Raw genomic sequence first — 25282 nt, forward strand, 5'->3', positions numbered from 1 at the left:
TGGATGAAAGCATTCACCATTCTGCAAAACCTGAGCGCTGTCCCACAGGTTTGCCACACTTTTGAATTAAAGTAACTGTAACAATGCTACTCCGTGCTTCAGTGTTCCTTCCTTTCTTTTTAAAGCATACCTTCCAGATCAGGAGTTTTATACTTCAAGGCCCAAACTACAATGCAAGAACAGAAGTGCGGGAGGGTGCAGAACTTTCTGCTAAATGCAGAACAAGCTGGATAAATACAGAAACAACTAAGTGCTAGTTAGAAACTGGAGTTAGTCTTTCTGGACTCTTGCTGGCTATATGTGGCATGTAGGCATCTAGATCCCACTGAAGACAACAATGCAGGTACTTTGGTCTCATCCTTTACTTTTTCCTGTAATTGTTGGATTTCATTTACATTGCCAACAGTTCCAGATGTTTTATGATAAGTGACTACTGTGTATGCAAAACAAATCAATCTGTGCTTAAAACTTTACATAAGGCAACTTCAAAAGATAGTATTAGCTTGGGGCTGAGAAGTACTGAGGACAGAGCAAATAAAACAAAATGGGACATTGAACAGGGTATCATGGAAAAGTGATAATAGTCAAGATACAGATTTTGACACAAGCTTGGTGAAGCAAAACTTGGAAAAGAATAAAGACCGCAATAAGACAATACGCAGTTTGTTCCAGAGAGGAACCAAATTAACGTACATCCTCCAATTCCCAAATTGTATTTCTGGTCCAACTTTCAAGAACTATAAAATTTTACCTCCTAACACACACCGGAAACCATCCCCACGATAACCTGCCTTACACTGGCAGCTGAAGGACCCAGGAGTGTTGTAGCAGAAAGCATCTGGATGACAGTGGCCCTGTTCACATTCATCTACATCTGTAAAAGAAAAGATCAATCTCAGATAAGTGTTCCTCCTCATGGACAAATCAGGGTGATGAATTAAAGTGCAAACCTGCTGTATTACTTTCAGGCTCCTATTTTAGGATATCTGATTAGAATTATAGACCTTTGGAAGAACATCTATACAGAAATGCAAAGGAGGAAAAAAAAAAAAAGCATGCATGTATTTTAGGTTCTGGCTCTCAGCAAATCCCTGCACTCTGCTATTCTGATAGGTAACTAGCATTGTTAACTCGCACAGTATTTCAGAAATATATGCCCTTGTTTCTCAAGGAAAAGACTTAACACAGCAAGAGAAGTAGATTTAGCCAGCAAGGTTTCCAACATGTAGTTAGGTAAAGCTACTCCCCCACTGCACTCCAACGAACATGAAACAGAATATAACTTTTTGTCCAGGTTTTGGCTGAGATAGAGTTAATTTTCTTCACAGTAGCTAATACAGTGCTGTGTTCTGAATTTAGCATGAGAATAATGTTGATAACACACTGGTATTTTAGTTGTTGCTAAGTGGTGCTTATACTAGTCAAGGACTTTTCAGCTTCCCATGCTCTGCCAGGTGCACAAGAAGCTGGGAGGGGGCACAGCTGGGACAGCTGACCCCAGCTGGCCAAAGGGCTATTCCATACCGTATGGCGTCATGCTCAGCATATAAAGCTGGGGAAGAAGAAGGAAGGGGGGGAAGTTTGGAGTGATGGCGTTTATCTTCCCAAGTAACCGTTACGCATGATGGAGCCCTGCTTTCCTGGAGATGGCTGAACACCTGCCTGCCCATGGGAAGTAGTGAATGAATTCCTTGCTTTGCTTTGCTTGCGTGCGTGGCTTTTGCTTTACCTATTAAAGTGTCTTTATCTCAACCCACGAGTTTTCTCACTTTTCCGATTCTCTCCCCCATCCCACTGGGGGGGTGAGTGAGCGAGCGGCTGTGTGGTGGTGCTTAGTTGCTGGCTGATGTTAAACCACAACAACTACTGCAATTTTTGCATTTACCTCATCTTGGACCTTCTGTAGCTCAAATATTGAAGAGTGAATTCAAAAGTAAGGGGAGGAAAGGACAAAAGCTTAAGGCAATGCCTGCCTGAGGGACTTAAACTATAACATTTCCTACTTTAAATCACAAGTAACTATAGGACATTGCAATGACCAGCTAAGTTGTGCAATAAAGAGCGTAAAAAACACAAAACAAATAGTGTTACTCACCCTCACAGGCACGCCCATCTCCGGAGAAGCCAGGGAGGCATGTGCAGATGTAGGTGGACCCTCCGGTGTACACACACTGAGCGCGCTGAGGAATGTCACAATTGTGTGTGCCTGTCTGGCAATGGTTTACGACGTATTCAACAGCTGCAGGTTAGATGTACAAGAGAGGAGATGCAAATTTGAACTTTCCTCCGCAAAGTCTGAAGCTCATAACAAGTTTATAGGGAGAGAAGAACAGCTGTGAAAGCATACAGAAGAGAAAGGAAACAAGGAAACTGAGTTTTTTGTTTTGGGGGTCGGGATTTTTTTTTTTGCCAAGATCTCCCCTTTCACTACTGTTAAATCTTACTAACGTTTTACAAGGAACTGATCGTCCTCAGCACCTCACAGATGTTTGTTAATATAGAACAGGGCAGAAAGGCCACCACAGTGACAGATCCCAATATCCATGACAGTTTTGTTTATAAAAAGGAGTCCTGGATGAAGAAATGTAAGGCATCCTGCAGAGGTACCTCACATGTTAGCTAAGTGACCAGTTCACTGCACTGGGAATTATTAAATATCCCGCTACGCTAACCTAGCACTGACCCAGGGCTGTCGTCACTTGGCAACAGATAGGAGCTGTGACTCACTCAATAGGAGAAAAACACATTTGTCAACTATTGGAGAGATTTTTTGACCAACAGTGGAAGCTGGGAGCAGTTCTACAGCTTTTCATAACTTTCTCATTGTTGACAGCAGTGATTCTGAAGGCATTGCACTGCTTTACACACAAATTATTTCCAGTAGTTGCTGGAGCCCTGCCTATGCTTACCTGTTATGTCAGAGAAGAGGAAAGGAAACCATGGTATTTAAAATAGGAAGAGGCAAAATACTAAAAAAATTTGGGGCCCAGAAATACACGAGTTTGCAGTGTGTACATCTAGGAACAGACTTCCAGCTGCTGTAGCAGAGTCTCCACTGAGGGTTTCTTTACACGGTTCTTACGAGGAGTTGACAGAGGACCAAGATGAGACTGTACAATGCTCCTTTCATCACAGTACACACATGGAAACTACCACAGTATCGGCAGGGAAATAACAAAAATCTGCCATCAGACCCATATCTGAAAACAGACATTTTTTCCATTTCTCTGGAGGAGATGACATCATTGTTAGAATCATTTAGATTTGTTCTGTTTGTTGAAGTAAGTTTTAGATTACAAAATAATCTATTCAGAACTGCATTATAAGATTTGGAGTCGGAGCTCAAAGGGAGTCCCCAGGTCCTCCTATTCCTCAGCCTACAAATAGGAGAACAGGATTTATTTACAACTCTCTTCTAAAGCTACCAAGTGAGTCACACAGCTGGTATCAAAAAGCTGCAGTTCCAGAAGAGCTGAGTTAGAGCTGGTATCCCAGAGCAAACTGCAACAGCACAAAGAGGGTAGCTGTTGCCCCTTCTGGGGTTCAAGTTGTCATGGGTTATAAAACCCTCCCCCGTGGAAAGGGGAACAAGATTACCATGACATTTATTTTCAATCTGTTGGGAAACTAGAGTTCATCTTTCCTCTCTTCCGTCTTACAGATGCAAAGTTTGGTTTTGATTGAAGGAAGGGATCAAACTGAAGTCCTTCAAGCTAAGCAAGGAATTACTTAGCACTTGTTAGAAGTGTGACACATCAGCTTCATGGGAAAGTGGTAGAGTGAGGCCAGTGAGGTCATGGCTGGAGGGAAGAAGGTTCCCTTTCAGGTCCAAGTGACAAAAGGGCAGTGGTGGACATAATGGAAAGAACATAAAGCTGCTCTTCCACATCTCACCCTATCCCTTCCAGTGTCCTGGTAGGAGAAGCTGCTTTTTCCAACTATTCTGCAACTAAGGGGAGACTTAGGGTGCACTGTGAGCAGATGTGAACGGTAATTCTTACTGGAGGAGAGAAATGAGGCTTGAGATGGACTGTAATACACAGCATGCCATGTCACACATTTCAGGGAAGTAATGCAACTTTCTGCTGTAAGATGAAGGCTTCTCAGTCTTAACTGAAGAACAGTCTTGGCTATAATGAGGAAAGACCTGAATGCATTAGCTGATCAAAGGATAACTAAACTTGCACCACAAAGCAGTCATGATAGAAGCAAACGTAATCCTCAGCTGTTATCAGTTATTTCCAAAAGAAACAGGAACTGGTCCAGCCATACTGGAAGAGCGTGTATAGGTTTTGTCAGTACAGAATTACTGTCAGGTTGCAAACAAAGACAAAAATTCTAACTAAAAAAAATCTAATCTATATCCAGCCTGACAGTTGCAGCTCTAGCAGTAGAGTCATTACCCCTCTTCTATCTGCCATTTGTAGAATTTTTTTTTTTTATTTAGCTTTTGATATTTGCAATTTAAATGACACCCAAAAGAATCAGCTTAATGTTCTCAAGGGTAAAGCTCATGGTTTTTCTTTCTATACGGAAAATTCACTTTCAATACACACCCCACACAATCATCTTGCAATTCTTCCAGCTACCAAATGGAATTTCTACAACTTTAGTGAAAAACAGAGCAAGCAGGAAAAAATATCCCTTGTTAGGACAACCTTAGTCCAGCAAGTATAGATTAACTCAGGCTTCCTCCAGAAAAAAGTTTTTAAATTAAATAAAAATAACTAATTCAGTGACAACTAATGAATTTGAAGTTTTAATGGTCCATTAACAAACCAGCTAGAATTCCTCCAAATCTCAAAGCTTTTAACAGTGAAATGATCTGTAGTTATAATTCCTTTTCAGCATGACTATCACTTCAGAATAAGCCTGCAATAGCCAAGACACACTGGTTTAGACCTGCGCATTGCCTGATCCAAGGGATGAATCTGTAACTAAAATCTAATCTGTTAAATCTAATTCTGGATTAAATATAAGAAAGAAACAAAACCCAAAACGCCAAAAATCCAAAGCATGGGACTACAGAAAATGCAGGAAATACCCTACCTCATCTTGAAAGTGAGATGCTGTGAAATACCAACAAATTAATAACTGCTCACTTTAATTTTTCTTCTTTTACAAATTTGAATTTTACTTCCATGTGAAATCTACCGCTAAATAATGGTACAGAAAGGACTGAAGCATTCAATAATCATTTCAACTTTCTATTTGGAAACACTCTGAATGGGGAATTTTTATGAGATGAAAACAAAGTACTTTAGGTAATTTCTTTGGTCACCTAATGGACTGTAATCACTAACTGCAGCCTGAACTCCTAAATTCAACTCACATTAGAAGTCAGCGCAGATCCCAGAAGCTCTGTCTCTGTGAGATGAATCACAGCCTGAAAGCTGGTGGGCAGTGGTTTTAAGAAATGTGAAACTCACCAACACAAGTCCGCCCGTCTGCTGCAAACTGGTATCCTTCAACACACTCACAGCGATAGGTTCCTGGCTGGTTATTGCAGACTGCATTGCTGCCACATAGAGCTGGTTGCTCTGAACATTCATCAACATCTAGAATATTATAAGGATTCCAGTTATTACAAAGATGCATTTAATACTGATGCCAGAAAAACAGAAACGGTGCAACTGTTGAATAATAGCAGGCTTGTGTATTTAAACCACATCTTGGATAGACCATACCTCTTAAGAGATATTAGTAACCTGAAAATAAGTTTTCAGGTAACTGTGTACTCAGCTAATCTGCACCAAAAAAACCCCAGAAGAGGTTCTATAATGGAGTAATAAGGGGAAGGGACAGGATATCAGAGAGGAAGGAGGAGCCACTGAGAAAGAAAACGCAGCCTATAAGGTGATCAGAAGCAGTGATGACTACTGGGGGAGCATGAACTTTAGGAAAGACTTCCCCTTTCATTATCCATATATATCTCTAATCCACTGCTGCTCAACTCACAGCACCAGAGGACTGCGAGGGACAGTGTGATGCTGCTGTTTTCATCTGCAACTTGATTTAAGCGTTGGAGCGGGGGAGAGGATTGTGTTTTAGGTTTTTTTATTAAACAACTCAGTTAACTAATAGGGATGATGCATATTTCATTAATATGCTTTCACCTCTTGAAAACAAGTATTTGCGCTGTGATTTGTTTATAAAACAAAACCCGAATAACATTAAGAATACAGAGCTGTATGGAGCTGGGAAATAAAAGTCTCCTTGAACAGAAGGGATTTTCAAAGCAGATCTTGAAAAAGATGTTTTCCACATATCTGTGCTCTGTACGCATGTGCATAGGCCATTCCTCATCTCCTTCAAGAACTTTTAACCTAGTTGACTCATTTTAACCAGAACTTGCATTACAGTAAATTTCTCACAGCTAAGTTCCCACAGGTTTTATGAAAAGACAAACTGGGTAGGAAAGAAGCTTTGCAAGCTAGCAAAATTTACCCAAGTTTGACTCTTCAGGACAGTCAAACTTGCTTACTTTAATTACTGAGCTGTCAGCTATCCCAGCATCCCTCTAACCTATCTTTCCCAAAACCAGCCCCTCAGGACAGTTCGTTTTGCTGGAATGGCTCGTCCTGAGGGTCAATACATTCCAAGCAAACCAAATTCTACATTAGCTGTCATTTTGTAATGAAAGTTTTCTGATACCATAACAAACGTTTCCATCTCCATGGAAGCCAACTGAACATTCACAGAAGAAACGATTTCCAGTTCCTGGACGACATATCGCATTGGTGTCACAGTTATGGGTACCGGTGTAGCAAGGATTCCGGTTGATATCAGCAGAACCATCTGACAAGAGAAACCATATTTAGCCATGATGACTCTATCCAAATAATAGTGCTCAGATAAGGCCCAGAAGGAGGTTGCTTGTAGTGCATGTGAAACAAGGAAAGAGAATACTTTTTGCACCAGGAAGAAGGGGACTTGCAGGTGATATGCAGGACATGAATCTCAGACACAGCAATAGCACCTGTATTCCTTGTCACTCCTGCAAAGGACTGCTGAGATAAAAAACAGAGAAGCCACAAAAACCTCTCTAAAGACCAAGACTGACAAAGATAAATGCATCTTCCAGCCACTGACACTAGACTCAAAATGCAGTTCTTAACAGCTTGGTTTGTTCATTTTAATTACACACCAAAACTTTATCTTTGTAGCAAACAAAAGCGAGCACAGTCTTTTCTTGTACTCATCTGGTGTGCATTTTCAAATTGCTCCTTTGCTTTTTTTCTGATTTTAGTGCAAACAGACAAACTTGGACAGCTCATCCAAAAAAATACACTTCATAGGCTGCCTACCTTCCAAAGATAAAATGCCATGTCAACATAAATTATAGAAACTAGCTGTTTCAATGGCAAGTCTTATTCCCCTCTTTTGCTCTTTGCTCTGACAAGACGAAAAAAACTCATTAATAGAGGAACTATAAATTAGGTAAAGATAAACGATACACTATGTATCTGAGCAGCAATAGATTCAAGGTGGTATGTTGAGAGTATTTCAAGAAATTTGACACAAACTCCCCTGAATTTCAAGAGGAGATAATCACTTAAATACTCTTCCCCAAGTGAAAATACAAACTTTCAACAGTCCCATTTCTCTTCTTAATTGACAGACCCAGACTTCTACTGGCTAATGCAACGAATTAATATAACTCATTAATTTAACCCAGCTAAGGCAGGCTAAAAAAACATAGAACCCTGGTCTTAATTACTCACAAAAGAGAAGAAGAAAGATCTCCAATTCATACATACCACTGATTGGGCCGATGGAATTACTCATTGCATATCGCAGAATCTGCTCATCTCGGTTATACAGGACAAACACACTGTCCACTGAGAGCTGCTGAGTAGCAGAAGCAGCATGGTGAGAGTCATCATGAATGCATTCATCAAACGAGATGGTCTGTCGCCACTGATAGGCACCCGTGTACGTTGAAGCAACCCCATCCCTTTCTGGCTCTGTCACTGTGTACTCCCTGGTCGACGATGAAGTGATCACTGCAACATGGCAACAATGGCAACAAACATGCTGATCAGAACAGACAGCAAAAGTACTCTGCCTAATGCTATCTGTAGACTTGGGATACAGGCTGAGTAGTGTGAACAGAAATTTCAAAGGCAAGAAGCTATGAAAGTGGATGTATTTCCATGCAAAGGAATAGGCACTTGACTAGGCTTACTCTGTTCTCAGATATCACAGCCTTGAGGAATGGTCATATAATTTATCTTGACATATTTTAAAATTTAACTTTACTTTGTGGGTTACCAGGTAAAGAAAGGAAAATTCAACTCAAGAAACTCAGAGATTCCTTTAGATGAATTTACATAATGGATCTATAAGCTAAGAAGGACAAGAGCCACCTCACCAGCACCAAACTACACCCACTTTTAGTTCATTATGGTCTATTGCCCCTGGATTTTGACAAAGTCCTGAAGAAGATGCATGCCTGAGAGGTCTTGTATGCTTCACAACAGTTTTCTGTATTGTGAACAATTGTGACCAAAAGTCTTCAAAGCAGATCTCAGCTTGCAGGTCCTCCCACCAACAGAAGGCTCCTCAGAACTCCACTATTCTTCACATGGACACCAGAACACACCTGTATCAATCCACTTGCAACAGTTGGCAAAAGCTGGATTTCTGCTAAATAATGATCTATCAGGTATGCATAGGAGAGCAGAAGAATAACTATTTGAGTACTGGTAAATCAAACCCAGCCTGAAGGATGCCTCCTTCCAGCCCCTGACTTTTCTTCCACGGGGACAGCATTTCTACCAAGAAGGCAGGCATTCTACGGAGCACACGCTGCCCAAACAACTCCTCTGAAACTCCGAAGTTGTTCGGCACAAAGCGGAAGCTTCCTGCTGCCTCCAGCTTGTCCTCCTCATACTCCATAACAACAGGCAAAGCAGCAAGAGGGGTTCATCACTGGCTACCAAAGCCAGACATTAGCAGATATAAAACAGTGATGATACAACTACACCTTTTTCAGCTATCTCTAGCAATCAAAGCGCACCCTCGGAGCAAAGTGTACTCTCTCCAGTATTCATGTGCACCTGGGTGCACCACAGGCTACTTCCTCTTTATTGCTCTTCACAGCTGGGCTGGCTGGCCAGCAGCAACACTCCAACCTCACTTTGGTTTTGCTGTGTTGAAACACCCATAATTTTATGCAGGAAGAGGAAAGCAAAAGAAGGGAGATTCCCCTTTAAATAGTGAAATGAAGAAAGGCTCTCTTACCAAATCTCAAAGTCTGAGATAAGGAACAGAGAGAGAAGTACTGAAGAGACGATGGAGGAAACTGATAAGGGAATTAAGAGGCTCCTAATTTTCTGGTCAGTTGTTCAAATTCAGCTCAAATAATACTGACAAATGCTTCTTACTAACACGAGGCACAGTCATTGCAATGCAGTTTACATGACACATATTGGTAAATAACTGGTTTGCACTCTCATCGGACAAGACCAAAGCCCACTTAATGACATTACCACAAAAAGGTATACACCAGTACAGCTCTACTGAAGACCCGTGGACCCTACAAAAAGCTTTGCAACTTGTTACGACTGCCATCAGCAGCGTAAAAATAAGGCCTATGGAAAAGGAAATTGAGAGTGTTTTGCAAACATCAGTTCAGAGAAAGTTAAACTCACTTTTTTTGTTCAATAAAAAGATTGGAAATATTTGTCCCACTCAAAATCCACCTTCTGCTGGGACATGTTCCAAAGAGGCAAAAGGCAACTTTCTATAAATCGAAGGGTCCTAAGTACATTCGCTAAGAAGGGAATAAAGTAATGTTTTTCAGATTGTCTTACTCTCTGCTCTGTGAAATGTGCACTTTCTTATAATTTCATTCTTAGGTAACCTTACCAGAACTAGAAGTGTGATAGAGTTCAGTGTATGGTTCTATATGGACTGATGCGCCAGATGGGATCTCGGGTATTCTGCCCTCCATTTCTGTGCTGATGGTAAGATGACCATGCTCATCAATTCCACTGAATTTCTGCTTTATAACCAGCTTCTCATTGTTGCCAAGAAAAGTTACTTCAGTTTGCCGTGTAAACTCGCCACCTAAAGAAACAGTATTAGTTAAACCATTTAACAGTGGTTTCTGAATCCTTCTATTCAAAGTATTGCTTCTAGTAGACAAAATACAAATTACTACTTTCTGCAAACTTTGATGCAGCATAATTGCTAATGTTTTGGGTTTCTACAGAAGTAACTTTCAGAGGTGTACTGATACTATCCTTGGATACTACAAGGAAACTATCTTTTCTTAAGCACTGAGCATGCTAAATTGCAAGTAAGCCTGAAGAAGCAGGTTTTTTTAAGTTAAAAAAAGTTCCAACAAAGCTAATAACAGTAGGCCTTATCCTACCAGTTAAAATGGCAAAGGAGTTGTACATTTTAGAGAAAACCTCCATTAAGAATACAGGGAGTTAAAAAAATTTTAAAAAAATCCAGTACATCTGTTTCCAAATCAAAACCAAGTGAAATGTATGTTGTAAATTCCAGAACAAACTTCAAACACACAAAATCCAAGAAAACCCCAAAACAAAACGTTATGTTCAACTAAATTCATAGTACAGGGCTGTAAAGGATAAAATTTTAAAGAGAAACACATGTTCTCCTAGAACAGATTGGATCTACAGCTTGAATTCATGTGCACAACCAACCAGATTTGGCCTCAGACTCTCATGAAAAGCTGTAACTGTGAACTGGGGTTTCCCTCAAATAAGTTAACAGAATCATTTGCATCTCATGCAGGAATTGCTTCTGTTAAGAATTTCAGACCTTCATGAGGTCAGATTTTCATTTCTCTTTTGCTCCGTTGGTACAATCAGTCAATTAACATGTTAGACCTCTTGCAGATGTAGGGGCAGGTTTTTTCAGTAGCTCTGTACACTCTAGTATCAAAAATCACATCCTTTTAAATAATCTCTTTCTTCCAGGAACTGGCCAAGCCATTCTTCCTCCTAACAGACTTAGGTGCTTGTGCACTAACAGTAAATTAAAAAGCCCAATATCTATACACTGTAAACAAGAAAAATTGTGAGAAGTTTGATTACAAAGCAATCAATTTGCAGCTCAGAATAAACATGTTTTCATCCTATATTGCTTCTAAATAAGCATTTCTTTTCTCTCAAGACAGAGGAAAGCATAGCACAGTTTTTGAACATTATTTTAATTGAGAAGTTACCAGTAACACTGAATCCATTTTTATATCCTTGCTGTTCCACAGCAAACATCCATCCTATGACACCTCCAATAGAGGCAAGAGGCAGTAACGAATACCCCAAAGTCTCTGGGATTGTGCTGATAGCAGTGTAGGCACGCCCTTGGTTCATCACAACATAGGAGTGGAGATCAGTGTTCTCGAATATAACTGGAACGGGGTTATCTCCTACAAAGATTCTTCCTTTGACCTTCCCGTTGACTCTCTGAGGAGAACCTGGCAAATCAATACAATGCATCAAAACAAAACAACGGTTCTCACATACTCTCCAAGGAATGCGTTCAGAGCATTCACTACTTCAAAGATATTAGTGTTGAAATAAATGGCAAACAAATGCTCACAGAATTCAACAGGAAACTGCCTACAAACAGTGTGTTAATTTGCTTACATACGTACATGTGTGTTGTCATTATACAGATGACTAAGTGGCCAAAATTTCCTGAAGAGATGTCCTTTATCCTAATTAACAATTTTGTCTGCAAGGGTAACTTCATAAACAGACTAAGCTGTTACAGTCTCTCTGACAGTAAGTGGCATACAGAAACTTATTTTGAAGATCACACTTCATATCAATACCTACTGAATGTAAATTTGTTCATTCCCTATTAGAAGGCTAAAACCATTAGGTGTTAGAATAACTGACCTATTATTCTAACCTATTCTATTTCTTGACTCAAAATTATTGACCATTTTAAGACTGTCCATGTTTTACAGAAGATTGGATTTACTTTACTTTGGATTGCTAGTTTTCTTCTGTATGTAATTTCCTATGGGCAAATTCAAATTCCATTATCATCAGACCTCCTTTTCTTTCTCTGGAAAACTCAATGTTATGAACTGAAAGCTAAGTAGTAGGTTTTGCTTTCCTGCCTCATAAAACACAAAGTCTGCAGTCAGCTATTTTAGTTGTTGAAATGCATCTATACTCTTGAGTCAAGTCACTATGAGGATTACAAGTGTATACATAAGAAATTCCTTTATGGATTTTACACAGGAACAAAGTTTAAATGGGTATCTAACAAAAATCTGGCAGATTAGCCCTTTAGTAAAGAAGCTTAAGAGTCAGACAAAGAGGAGCCATGCTCTTCACTTTGATTGATCAAAGTTACTTTGTTCATCCCCTTTGAACTACCCATTTCTAGAGTGGGAACCAAATCAGACTGTAACACGTTGGAACTTCACAACTAATTCTAGCAATAAACACTGGATGTTACACTATCTATTAAATTATGTCAGTTACATAAGAGTTTATTTTTTCTAGAAAGTCATGTTAAAATGCATAATGCATATAACTGACCACCTAAAATAATTTGCTTCATTCAAAAAACCACACCATTTTAGAAAGTATAGGTCACTTCTTGAAATACCTTTCAATACATCTCAGCGATAAGTCTTTCTAGAAGTATTTAACCACGTGTCTTTTTTAGTATTGAAAATAGGTCACCTCATTCAAGAATGCCATATGCAATCGCTGCATATATACCTAATTTTCAAAAAAGTTACCTTCTGCCACACATTGTCTGCCATTTCCTTTGTAACCAGCAATACAACTACAACAAAATCCGTTGGGATAATCTCTGCAAATAGCATGAACAGAGCACTGGTGGCGGTTGTTAGCACAGGTCTGTTGGACATCTGTGTGGTAGCGAAACACTGCAGAAAATAAGACACGACACTTATACTTCATGCAATTACTATACTATTCACATATCCCTGGTTTAATTTAAAAATATCTCTAGACTAATTTGATTAGTTTTTTTTCATTTTCTCTTTAAGGAAAACAAACAATTGCAATTGATTTTTGCTAACCTTGCAATATGCAAGTAACAGGCTACTATTCTGCAGAAAACATGAGGGCTTCACATGTTAGAAAACTGTTTAATTCTATTAACTTCAGTAGACCTTATTAATACAGATCATTTAAACTGTCTCAGTGAAACTAAATACACAATAATTTTAACCTGTCCTTGTTTCCAAACCAAAGCAAAAAGGAGCCTTTCCAATCTCAGAACAAAACACATCAGTATGGTACCCAGGACCGTGCACCAACTGATGCACGCTGTAATCCTAATTGGCTTACCCTATTATTTCATGGAGATAGCAATTCTCACATCTGCTTCAAGAAACAGTTAACATCTGGGCAGTCAGTCACACTGTTTTGAATTTTCTACAAACACTCCCTCAGAAGTTAGAATCGCTAATCCCACCCTTGTAAATCTTAAGGCCATGAAACCCTAGCCAACAATTTTTACAACAGTTACTATTCCCAACCTTTGTTAAATCACCTGTATTCAGTAATACATCTATGAAAAGAAATAAGCTAAGTTTCAGTAGAACTGATCATAAAATACTTACCAGGAACAGCCACTTAAAGCAGCTATTAAACTTAAGATCATACCTTTAACAACAGTCCTGGGCAAAAGAGAAGGGGAAGTCAGTTGCTGCTAAGAATGCATCAGCTTTAGGAATACAATTACCCCTATAGGAAGCTTTCCTTCAGAGATATTCAGGTTCCACAGACACACTGTAAATGTGCTCTCCTGTGAGCTTGACTGGGGCACTAGTTTACTAGACTGGTGAGATCTGAATCTGAGGTGACATCCAAGTTAACTACCTCGATGAGTAACACAAACTTACCAGATTTTCAGATATGAAGCTAGCAAGGAAACAGATTATTCCTTTAGTAGTTCGATTGCTTGCACACCTCTGTTTTTTGCAGCCTATCCATCTTCTAAGTACCCAAGCTGTACAAAAGACCTTACCTATACCAGTTTCATCAAATTCTTCCACATCTATGACTTGGGGTTGCTGTGGGGGGAACTGCTGGACCTGGAACTGGCGAGGTGGAGCTTTTGCTGTCGGGAAATCTTGATGACTGTAAAAAGACTCAGTCAAAGGTGTTCCTGTTACATCTTGGTATGAAGTCAGAAAGTCTCCTGCAGCTAGCTGAGGAACACTATACGTAACATGGTGCTGATCCTCTTCTGTGCTGTCTGTGCTACTGGTGACATACTGCTGTCTTATTTCAGTGGAGCCATAGTCTGACATAAATGGTTTTGAGGTCATCTCCTGATCTTGTTCATTGGACTCGAGGCTCTCCAAAACGTTGCTGATCTTGGCAGGCACAATACTGTCAGATGAGCTACCAATCTCGAACACCCAGACACCTTGTTTCCCAGCATTGCTGCTTCTATCAAAGAGAAGCATATGACAAATCAAAATGATCAAGCACAGGTTGTGTGGTATTTACAGCCTACAAAAAATGTTATCCTTCACCAAGAAATATCAGGACAAAACTGTCAAATTATCTTATCTACGTACTTATCTACAGGTACAGTTTATTCAGCTATAAAACACCCTTGACAGTTTGGATAGCATTTTTTCTCCACATCCAGAGCTCTCTTCTTGAGAATTTCTAGCCTTCTTGTCTCCAAAGTGATAGGAACAGAAGGAGATATTCGGGCCACAAAGACCTTGCTAACACTTACTAGAACCTTCTTACTCATTCCCTGTCCTCCTTCTTCACTTTTTCTTTCAAAACAAGACTGCCCAGGATAGACTATAAAGAGTTAAAGTCTGACGTGGTCCTATTTTTAGGAGGGCTAAGTATACAGCAGCTCCTACCAGTGACAATGGAACTATGGACTTTTGACAAATTAGACCAAGGTCCTTATAGTCCTCAACAGGGTGGATATTTATCAGTGGCAGACTTTGCAATTTCTCATGCAATGGCTAATGGGATCTTATTATTTCTCATTGACTCATGCTACAATTAAGAAAAACATGGAACTCCTTGACATTTTCTTGAGGAGTTTAAACAAACAAAAAAGCATACTTGTGCAGGTTTCTAATGCTGTCTTCATCATTAGCAATGACATTGTAGGATCCTGGTTTTTCCCAAAAGTAGTAGTTTGTAGAGGCTTGACTAAAGCCAACCATAGCAGGAATCTTTCCATCATCATTCTTGGAGTATGTACTATAGAACTCCAAACTATCTTCTGGATAAAGGAAAATAGCATAGGAACTGGAGTCAGAAGAAGCTAAAACAGCCTGGAATGTGTTTCTCTGTGGAAAAAATTTAGCATCCATTTACTCATGGAAAAATAATCAAGATAGACAACAGAATAACATTTTTTAAACACAAAGTCAAAATCAGAATTTCCATCACACATAACATGTCATGTATTTCCTGGGAGAAATCAATATTACACAAGCTTATGTTTTGCTAAGGCAGTTTTAGCTTTAGCGTGCATAAACATTAAAAAGAAAGCATTATCAAAAGTAAGTTAATCTGTTATGAAATAGCCAGAGGTTACCTAAAACACAAAAATTCTAAGTTCTGTAACATGCACAGGATGCTATTATCATCTCCTTAAAATAAAAAGTGATGTGCTAGACAAATTAATCTTTGGTAAAATAAGATTCGATAAATTGTGGTAAAGTTCTCAACTTTATACACTGTGAGCAGGCTCATCAGCTGGGATAGTTATGGTGCATAACGTTACGTATCTTTGCAAGATAGTACCTAACACAGTCTAAAAAGGCAAAATGGTTTGCAACTAATACAAAAAATAACCTCTAACTGCTTCTTCATTCAATACTAGCTACAAAGCATGACCTTTTTGTGAATGCAATGTCATCTGTCCAAAAGGAGGGATTCACAGTCTGAAGTTCCTATTAGTCCATATATCTATCAGATTTTAGATAGTTTGATATCAAAATGACTTTAAGAGTCTGTTGAAAAATGCAAGCTAACTGGATTATATTGCACAGATGGAGGGCAAGATATCCTACTATTTCAGTTATCACCACATCACACTTAACATTCAAAGTAAAAGTTATCAGGAAATACAAAGAAATCAGCTATGTAGATTCAATCGTTTTCTTTTGAATGAATAAAATACTGTAAAATAAAAATCAAGTAAAAGTTCTGGAAACTCCTATTTTGCTACAGCCTTTTCAACAACAAAATACACTCTTAACTGTACAGGATTCATTTAAACACAAAGGAATTCAAGCCTTCAAAACAACAGGTTACAGCGTTACACTTCAGCTGAACATGTGTCCAACATGTCTTAAAGCTCTGATTAACATTCACCTTTTCTTCCAAAGCATGATCTTCTCCCGGTGCCTGGTAAGGAGCCACGAGCTTCCAGGTAACAATGACAACACTGCTGGGATCAAAAGTAGTCTCAGGAAAACCTCTTTTGATATAGTCTGATGCAAGCTGCAAGACATCTGAGGACGAATCTTCTCTGTAATACACATTTCCATGTCCATCTGTTGTGTCCAGGTCAGCCATAAAAGGAGCAATAGCCCCAAAACTGACTGGAAATTGACCGAGATATTTTTCTTCACTTGAAGGTTCATTCACTGCAATAATCCCATTAGTGGCAACCTAATAAAAAGTTGGAAATTATAAGATAGATGCTGTTCATATGGCTGTCTCCCACACCTATGTGATCTAGATCACAGTATTGTCATCGCATTTCCAAAAGAAACTGAGTCAAAAGTCAGTCTTGTATTTCTGAAGTAATTGAATTTTTTGGAGTTTTCATTTTGTATCCCATGTCAGGAGCCCTGGGATTTCAGTTGCCAAAAACCAGAAGTCTACTTTACGGACAGACCAACCTTTTTTTCCCTAGATAAAGATTTTAGCTATTTAAAGTTCAGACACTTAGTGACTCTTCTAACAAAGATATACATAACCACCACATTTCATGAGTTTCCAAGTCCTTCTCAGACCAAGACCCAGTACAACCCCTCTGTGAGTCTGTCAAGAATCGTGAACAGACTCTCCCAGATGGCCAAAAGCTCTTCTTACTTTCAGCTCTTACTCTCCTGAAGAGCAGTTTTACAACAGCATGAGTGGGGATGGTAAGGATGAAGCACGTACTTGCAACGGTTACTTTTTCAGTTAACCAGCAAGCTAGATTCTTACCTGGTGTAAAGCAGAGTGGACTACAGAGAAGCTGTGTCAAAGTCATAGCATACCCCCTGGGAATCTGGACTTCTACCATGAAGGCAGAGGAGGATGCTTAATCTGGACAGTTTAGAAAGCTGCCCATTCCTAAGAAAGTCTGCTGTTGATGGGAAAAAAAAAAAAGGGGGGGTTGGGGGGAGGAGGAGAAACCGAACAGCTCTGTCTTGTCTCACACACACACCTAAGTCATGACACAACAGGCTATGTCATTCCCATGAAAACCTGGTTAGGGAGTCAGGATGCAAGTGGGTCAGTTGAGCTTTCTGTCCTACTACAGCAGTGCCTCAGAAGCTGATAGAACTGCTGAGCAAAGAACTAATCTACACATAGATGCCCACTCAAAAAACTGCTCCATGCTTAAATATTGTAATAGCTTGGGTGAAAGTCTTCTGGGAAGATGTACAGATTTCTCTTTGCCTGGGCAGGACTGCTCTAATTTTCACTTCACTACAACCATCCTGCTAGGAACTTCTCTGCTACTGTGCAAGGTTGGCTGCAACAAGCTGCTGCTCACTCTTAAGATATGCTGTGAGTACAGCTCCTATACCAGAGGCTATAGAGGCTAGGAGACAGAATTTCTATAGCAGATACAGGCCACCCTGTAAATTTCCTTACAGCAGAGTGCCCTGACAGAGTCCTATGGAAAACTGGCTCTATTACTTGAAAGAAAAATAAGTGTTAACATATATAACAAACTCTTGGTCTGAAAATGCATACATACTGGCTCAGCGAGATTTAACTGGTCAGTGAGATGATGACTCACAGAGAACCACCTCTAAAAATGAAATAAACAAATACATATATACATACATACAGGTAGATGCTAGGGCATGTCCAAGTGTGACAGCCAAACTCCCTTGGCAAACCAGAGCTGACTCACACACAGAAAAGCAGCAAGCAAGACTACAGGTGTCAGGCCTTGAGGCAGTGCATAAACTGCTCACACACAGCTTTTTGTCCCAGGCCCTTCTTCCAGATGTGTATGGCACTGTATGAAATCAGACACATACAAATGTATTTCCAAGTGTTTGACTACCTGATAATAGGACACATCTGACTACCTGCAGGCAGCCAGGCACTCACCACTCCAGAGCTGCAGCCACACACACAAATGACTCAGAAAGGGACAGAGGTCCCAAAACTGGCACCACAAGCCATGAAACTAAAACTACAATCTCTCACAGATTTATCTCACTCACAGGGATTCTTGGGGAGTCCAAGAAGAACAAACTGCTGCTGGATCTTTTCACGTGGTCAAGACGTTACACAACGTTCACAATCTTTATGAATGCTTGGAAGAGGGTCGGAATGGCCGCCATGACTCAGACTGCAAGGCCATCTAGCCCAGTTGCCTGTCCCCAACCATACCTGGTAGCTTACGGATTCAGCAGAACAAGAGAAAGACATGCATGTACTCCTCCAACCAGCCTCTGACCACAGTCAGCTCAAGGGATTCCCTGTGGTTTGACTATTTGTTCATCCTCAGTGGATCTCCTTCATGTATTTGTTGAGTCTTCCCTTCAACTCATATAAACTTTATGCATCCACAAAATCCCTTAAAAAGGAAATCTACAGATCTGTGACTCATACCCTGAGATCTCTCCTACTTTTGTTTGTTTTCAGTCTGGCTCCCAGCTTCATTTGATGGCCCCTAGTTTTTGTATTGGGACATACAGTCAAATCCTGCCCAGTCTCTCCCCCTGTGTAATTTCTTCTCCAGAATGAAGACCCCCCCCCCAGCCTATTCATGTACTCCCTGCATAAGAGCTGTTCCCTGTCTCTGTTCATTCTCATTGTCTCTAAATTTTTCTTCCCCTTTCCTACTATATACATTTGGAAACAAGGAGGCCAGTACTACATATATTCTTCAAGACACAGAGAAATTGTGGGCTGTGCAAGCCCATCCAGGATGTTGGCTACATATGTACTGGCAACATCCTTTAAAATCTGGACCACCATTACACCGCTACATATAGCGAATCAGAAAAAGTATAGTACGGGAACTTGTGCTACAAATCACCCCGTCACATATAGCACACACCTCTACCTTGAACCCTTCTTTGGCTAACCAGGAGGTCAAAGCATGACCCCTGCCACAGGCTAGTGGTCAGTCAGCTTGGTATATAACTGGATAACAGTTAGCATGAACCATTAGCTAAACTTAGCAAACAGTTCACACGGTATATCAGAATTTACTTTAAAAATGGCTTGGCATATGCTGGCTGTATTGTCTGCAGATGTACAATTTCATTAGCTGCTACAGTGAAAAATACTAAAAAAGTTAAGATCATGTAAAAAATGGGAAGTTGGCTTTATGCATGAACAGTATATCTAAGATATATAAGCAGTATATAATCTGCACAAGCATGATGGGAATGCAGGTCATGTTAGAAAGGGGGAGGAGAAGCTGAATATTGTGATTGTTTTTCCTCTAATCATTTGTGACTTAACAGTGGACGCAGATCCTAAGGTGAACTATGAATTTTAGGAATACAGAACAAAAAAGACAGCATGGGTTACCCCAGTCTAGTCCCTGCAATTGCAGGCAGACATGCAACAGAGATCTAGTCCAGAAAGGTTCCCAGAACTTCTGTAACATCTGTACACTAGAAAATGCCTTGTATCCCTGTAAAGCAAAGGAAAACCCTAAAAATTAAAAGCCACCAATTACACTATACCACTGGATTACAGTAGGGAAGATGGTGGGCATTAAGACATTTTAGCAAGGAGATCCACTCCATCTTTAAAGTAATACATTTAGAGTAAATTAAAAGCTTTTCCCTTCCTTCTCCTTGCTTACACTTTTTGTACACAAGCACCCCTACTCCCACGCTAAAACTGCTTGTGGGAGATGACTGGTGTTTGAAGTATTTTAAACAAATTCCATGCTCTTCATCAGATTTAGTGTGTGCAGACTTTGCGGCTGCATGGTCCCCCATTTATGGCAGAGATTAAAATAACCATAAGAGAAAATACAATCAGGACTAGTTAATACTACACAACAAAGTAGAGACCAGAATAAAGGACCTAACATTTGGCCTTCCTCTTTTTACCTACTAGGGGCATGCTTCTGACCATTCGTTTCCTATCTTGCTAAAAACTTAAATGCCACAAGTTATTAAGGAGATGCAAAAATGCCAACCCCATTTCCATTTGTTTGTAGTTTATAAATGAGAGAGTTCAGTTTTAAATGTTAAGGGAATGTTTGGTTGCAAGTACTCTATCACCCAGAAAACATTTGCAAGCCATTAAATGAAAATAAACACACAAACTTCTCACTTTGCAAAGAGTTTTTTAGCGTAGAGAAAGAACATTCATCATTACTGAAAAAACGTTTTTAGTTTTCACATTTAACAATACCTTTATATTGACAAAGATAGTGAATAGTATGATTTAACTTTACCCTGTTCCTTTTAAGGTCACACAGATAGGTTAAAGTATGAACCCCAAAATAAAGAGAAGTAAGTCAGGGTGAGTACTGGATTTCATTAAAGTATTCCTGTCAAAAGGGAAAGGGAAAAAAATAAGGCCTCAGGTGGGCGTTGTCTGAAGACCAGCTGTACTGTACATCTTTCCTTTTAGGGTATAATACTATTTAACTTGACAGGAGCTAACACAGAAGTATTTTTAGCATGTTAAACTTCTGGATTACACACATAGTTAGCATATATTCGTGGTTTGTAGCAGAACAAATCACACACACTCTATTATAGGTCCACCCAGAAAAATCAAGTGAGGAGAAGTATAAAGTAATGAAGTACTTCTGTTTAAAGAAAAAGTGTATCCATGTGTGTATAACAAAAATTAAATTTTCAAACAAATGAGGCATTTTTCCCTGTTCAGTTACTAGGCATTTCGAGGACTTGAATATTTCTGAGTAAGAGAGTTTAGAAAAAATGAATTTATTTGTATAATGAAGTGCCATTTGACTTAAAGCAGCAAAATTTTCTCATATAAACATGACCAACTATTAATTTAGAAAGTTAATAAAAGTAATGATTAACAAATTGATCCAAGCTTGCCTTAAAGGACTCTGATTCTTCCCTAAAAGGAAGTAATCCCTAATCCTTTAGCTTTTCAACATCAGTGAGCCCTAGTGTAAACTGAAAAAGCCTTAATAAAAGTGTGCTGTTAAAACAAATAGATCAGTATGGGTTAGTGATAGGATTTAATGTTATAAACCTTGCACAGGAAAACACCATATTGAAGATTACAGTATGTGAAAGTCTGTTTCCACTTATAGTAAACAGAAGTTCTCTCTTCTGTCTATGAAAAGAAAAAAAGTTTTGTTGCCAGGGATTTTATGACAAGTTGATACTAAACAATCGTTACTCAGAACTCCTTGCCTTTTTATTCATGTGTAGAGCTAACTCAAGCAAGTCAGCTTCTCAACTGTTGGAAAAACCAGAGAACTCACATAAATTTTCAACTGATTGAAGGCAAAACTTGCAAAAATCAAGCACTCAAAAATTAAGATAAGGTTATCACATTACCCTGATGAACCATACAGAAAGACGTATTTCATCACAACAACTCAAAATCTGATCCAGGAACCTTTAAGTATTATGATGTATTTCTACCAATACCACATGTCAATTGTATCAGCTTGATAATATTTACTATCAACTAGCAATACTTTGGTAAATTCTGCTTACGGAATAACATCATTGAGCTTAATAAGTACTCACTGCCAATGTATGATAATACCGTGTATTGTGAAGGTACATTTAAGACTGCTCAATACCTTTCCTTAACAAGTATACTTCTCCTTTCCCTACTTCCATACAGGTTGTACTGTGCTTCTGTTTTGCAATACTTGTGACAGATTAAGTGCAAGTTAAAAGCCTCTGCATACTATGTAGACTGATACTGAAATACTATTCATTATCAGACTTTGCCCATATTAAAATCACCCATCCTCAGTACTGAGTAATCATGTTGCAAGAGCTCTAAAAGTGATTCTGGAATAGCCTCTATATGGGTATTCTTCCAGACAAAAACTAACTAGAACTGTTCCTGTTTTATGGCATGGACAAGTAACAACATCATTAAACTAAAGAAACCTAGTGTTGTTAACCAATTTACTGCTCTTTGAAAACTCTGTCCCTTTTCTGTCACTTATCTGATATGTTACTTGTTATCTTTGCTTCCCAGTGACTGGATACACAGCCTGCTATCTTTCAAGAATACGTCTGTGCTTCAGAAAGTGTATTTTTTACTTGGGTTGGCTAATCAGTGACCAAACTCAGAGTATGGAAGACAAGACAATGAACTAAGGGTCAAACTGAAGTCTGAACTCCACTTAATACTTGTGAATTCGTCTTTACTGCCAGCATCAGTTTCATCCATTTTCCACACAGGCATAACTTGAATCCCTCAAAATTTTGGATTTCAGATGTGATTTGAGGATTTATCTAGGTAGGGGCAAGCGTGGACAATGAAAAAGAGCACAACTCAAGTGGCAGCACTAATATAATTCAGTGTAATGCAATGATGAAATCTTCAGTGAATACCCACAAAATGGATTCAAGTAATGGGAACTACATCAAATTTTGAATGACTGCGGCCACATAGAGGTCTAGTTTCCCAAATGTCTCCATGTAGATTAGTACCCAAAGTTGTGTCTTAGACCCATGGTGCTAAAGCACATTGGTTTATCTGGACAGGGAGCTGGGTTTTAACTTGATCAGATTAATGCACTATACGCACTGGCTCTTCCCTACTAAGACTTTTCTAAATATGCTAGTTATCATCTTCAGCTGCCAGCCTAGATGCAGCTTCAGGGGAAAAGAGGCAATGATAAAACAGCCAGTACTCTTTCAGTGTTCTGAAGACATGCTGCCATTTCTAACATTTTTTTCTGGCTACTTTTGAGCAGCTCTGCTCCAGACAATCTGCTTTCAATCCCACCTTCATATACCAATACCTCCATAAACATGCACACACAACTCTGGGATGCAGATTCTGCTATGAGGCATGCACACATGGCAGAGGTCTGCCTGCAGCCCAAAGCCTGCAACTGCTCCGGATAGTATTTCCCCTACCCAAGAGACCCTTGAGCAATGAACATCTGAGAATGCCCAAGACATAAAGGGGCAGAACAGCACTCTCAGTACTAAGAGGTGCAAGTCTTGGACGTGTCAGGCTGCTGGCTAGACACTCATAGTTTCAGTTTTGTGACTTCGGCATGCTGAAGCACACAAAGCACAGACCACGACAAGGATGTTTCTTAGCTGGACATACACCCTACACGGGAGCACAGAAAACGCCCAGGGATGGTGTTCACTCTGGATAACCGATTACATTCTCTTACCCTCCTACTGTCGGTGGCATTCCCTCCACAGACTGCGTGCCTCGCAAAGAACCAGCAACAGCCAGCGTGAGAAGGGAATTAACACGGCCTGATACCTAACTGAACACAACTGGAACAATTAAGCTCTTTGGACCGACCCCTGACCACGGCGCTCACACAACCCACGTGAAGCCCAACAAGCAGCACCACGCACCAACGCAAAGCCAGGCAGCACCACGGCAAGAGGCGACAAGCCCCCCGGCCAGCCCCCAACAGCCCTTCCCACCCTCCGGCAGCCGGAGCGGGGCTCCGCGCCCTTCCGGCCCCACACTCACGTAGAGAGAGCGGACGGCGGCGCCGTAGAAGCGCAGCGCCGTGCTCAGCTCCAGCGCCGCCGACCGCGCATCGTCCCCGGGCTCCAGCGCGGCATCCCCGCGCTCCTCGCCGTGCGGCAGCAGCGACAGCCGCTCGGCGGGCAGCGCCAGGGGCAGCGCCAGGGCCAGCAGCGCCCAGCGCGGGCAGCTCCGCGCGGCGCGCATCCCGGCGGCTCCCGGCGCGGCGGCGCCGTCCCGCCGCTATAAGCGCGGGCAGCGAGGGGGCGGCCGGGCCGGGCCGGCGGGCGGGGGCGCGGCGCCGCGGCCAATGGCTGCGCGGGGGCCGAGGGGGCGGGCGGGACCCACCGCCCCCGGGGCGCCCCCGGCACGGCCCCGCCCGCCGCCGGGACCCCCTAGGGCCCGCTCCCACAGCCCGGGGCGGGGGCAGAGCGAGGGGGGCTCGGGGCTTCGCCCGCCGCCGGGACCCCTTGGGGCCCGCTCCCACAGCCCGGGGCGGGGGCAGAGCGAGGGGGGCTCGCGGCTTCGCCCGCCGCCTCTGAGCTTGCGAGAGCAAAGCGGCGTTAGCGCCGGCACGGGGGGCCGTCTCTCGGGAGCGCTCTGGAGGCGCTGGGCTGGCGAGACTCAACCGCTTTCGGGATCAGACCGTGTGGCTTGTGGGGCGAGGAACTCGGGAAGGTAAATGGGCGCGGGGCTGTAGGCATCCGACAGATGCTGTCAAAGCCGCGGCTCTCCCCCAGGACCGGTGGGGTTTCTGCGCCAGTTCGGGAAATGCGGACTCAAAGTTACGCCAGCAGCTGCAGTATCTTCCACCAGTATGCCAACGGCTAATGCACTGCAAGAAAGTACCAAAATCAACGTGAAACAAAACCACGAATCCCTGTGCTGTCTGCTGAAATAATTTTGACACCAGGTGCTTATTATCAGGAGGAAATGAAGAAATACACTGGAATGTGTTTCATAAATCAACACCATCAATGTCAGAGCTCCGTCTGATTGTAAAATAAAACTAAAAAAAAAATCTGTAAATGAAAACTCACTGATGATATGAGATACATAGAAAAGAAATACGGGATGTCTGAGTACATTCTTTCTGACTATGTCTTCTTGTTTTATAGCCTAGTCCTGCTCCCAAGAAATGCTCAGAAGCAACTGAAGAATGGGTATATATAATATATTTTTCCTAAAGCTTCCAAGTGGAGACAGCAGTGTTTAAGGATTAAATCTTGTCCAGTAAAGTGTATACCATGATATTTCCACAGAATGTTTATAGCAGAAAATCACCTGAGGGAAGGCAGCTGAAATGCTACCCACATGCTTTTCACATGGCTTTTTACTTTTCTTTAAACACCTGATCATTTTTTTTGTAAGAAAACGTAATTTTGCATTCGGCAAATTGCAAGAGCACAAGACGTTCCAGGGTAGAGCTATAACCA

The 25282-nt window shown here is 40.9% G+C and overlaps 1 protein-coding gene across 2 annotated transcripts in view; it reads right to left on the reverse strand.

Moving 5' to 3' along the window:
* NID1 (nidogen 1) overlaps positions 1-24093 on the reverse strand; it is a 48040-nt gene extending 23947 nt beyond the window's left edge. Inside the window, exons 1-12 of one of the 2 annotated variants that reach the window (XM_075495947.1) lie at positions 23850-24092; positions 16338-16637; positions 15075-15304; positions 14002-14429; positions 12743-12892; positions 11204-11455; positions 9874-10074; positions 7761-8006; positions 6655-6798; positions 5430-5558; positions 2096-2239; positions 752-874 (exon numbers count right to left, since the gene is read on the reverse strand). In XM_075495947.1, the coding sequence (XP_075352062.1) occupies positions 752-874; positions 2096-2239; positions 5430-5558; positions 6655-6798; positions 7761-8006; positions 9874-10074; positions 11204-11455; positions 12743-12892; positions 14002-14429; positions 15075-15304; positions 16338-16637; positions 23850-24053 (2551 nt within the window). In that variant the 5' untranslated portion in view covers positions 24054-24092. Of the gene's footprint in view, positions 1-751; positions 875-2095; positions 2240-5429; positions 5559-6654; positions 6799-7760; positions 8007-9873; positions 10075-11203; positions 11456-12742; positions 12893-14001; positions 14430-15074; positions 15305-16337; positions 16638-23849 lie in introns of both variants that reach the window. The other variant, XM_075495948.1, reaches the window with a different exon arrangement.
* Between the last annotated feature and the right edge of the window lie 1189 nt (positions 24094-25282).

The sequence above is a fragment of the Mycteria americana genome, chromosome 3 (genome assembly GCF_035582795.1).
Source record: "Mycteria americana isolate JAX WOST 10 ecotype Jacksonville Zoo and Gardens chromosome 3, USCA_MyAme_1.0, whole genome shotgun sequence".
NCBI classification, from domain to species: domain Eukaryota; kingdom Metazoa; phylum Chordata; class Aves; order Ciconiiformes; family Ciconiidae; genus Mycteria; species Mycteria americana.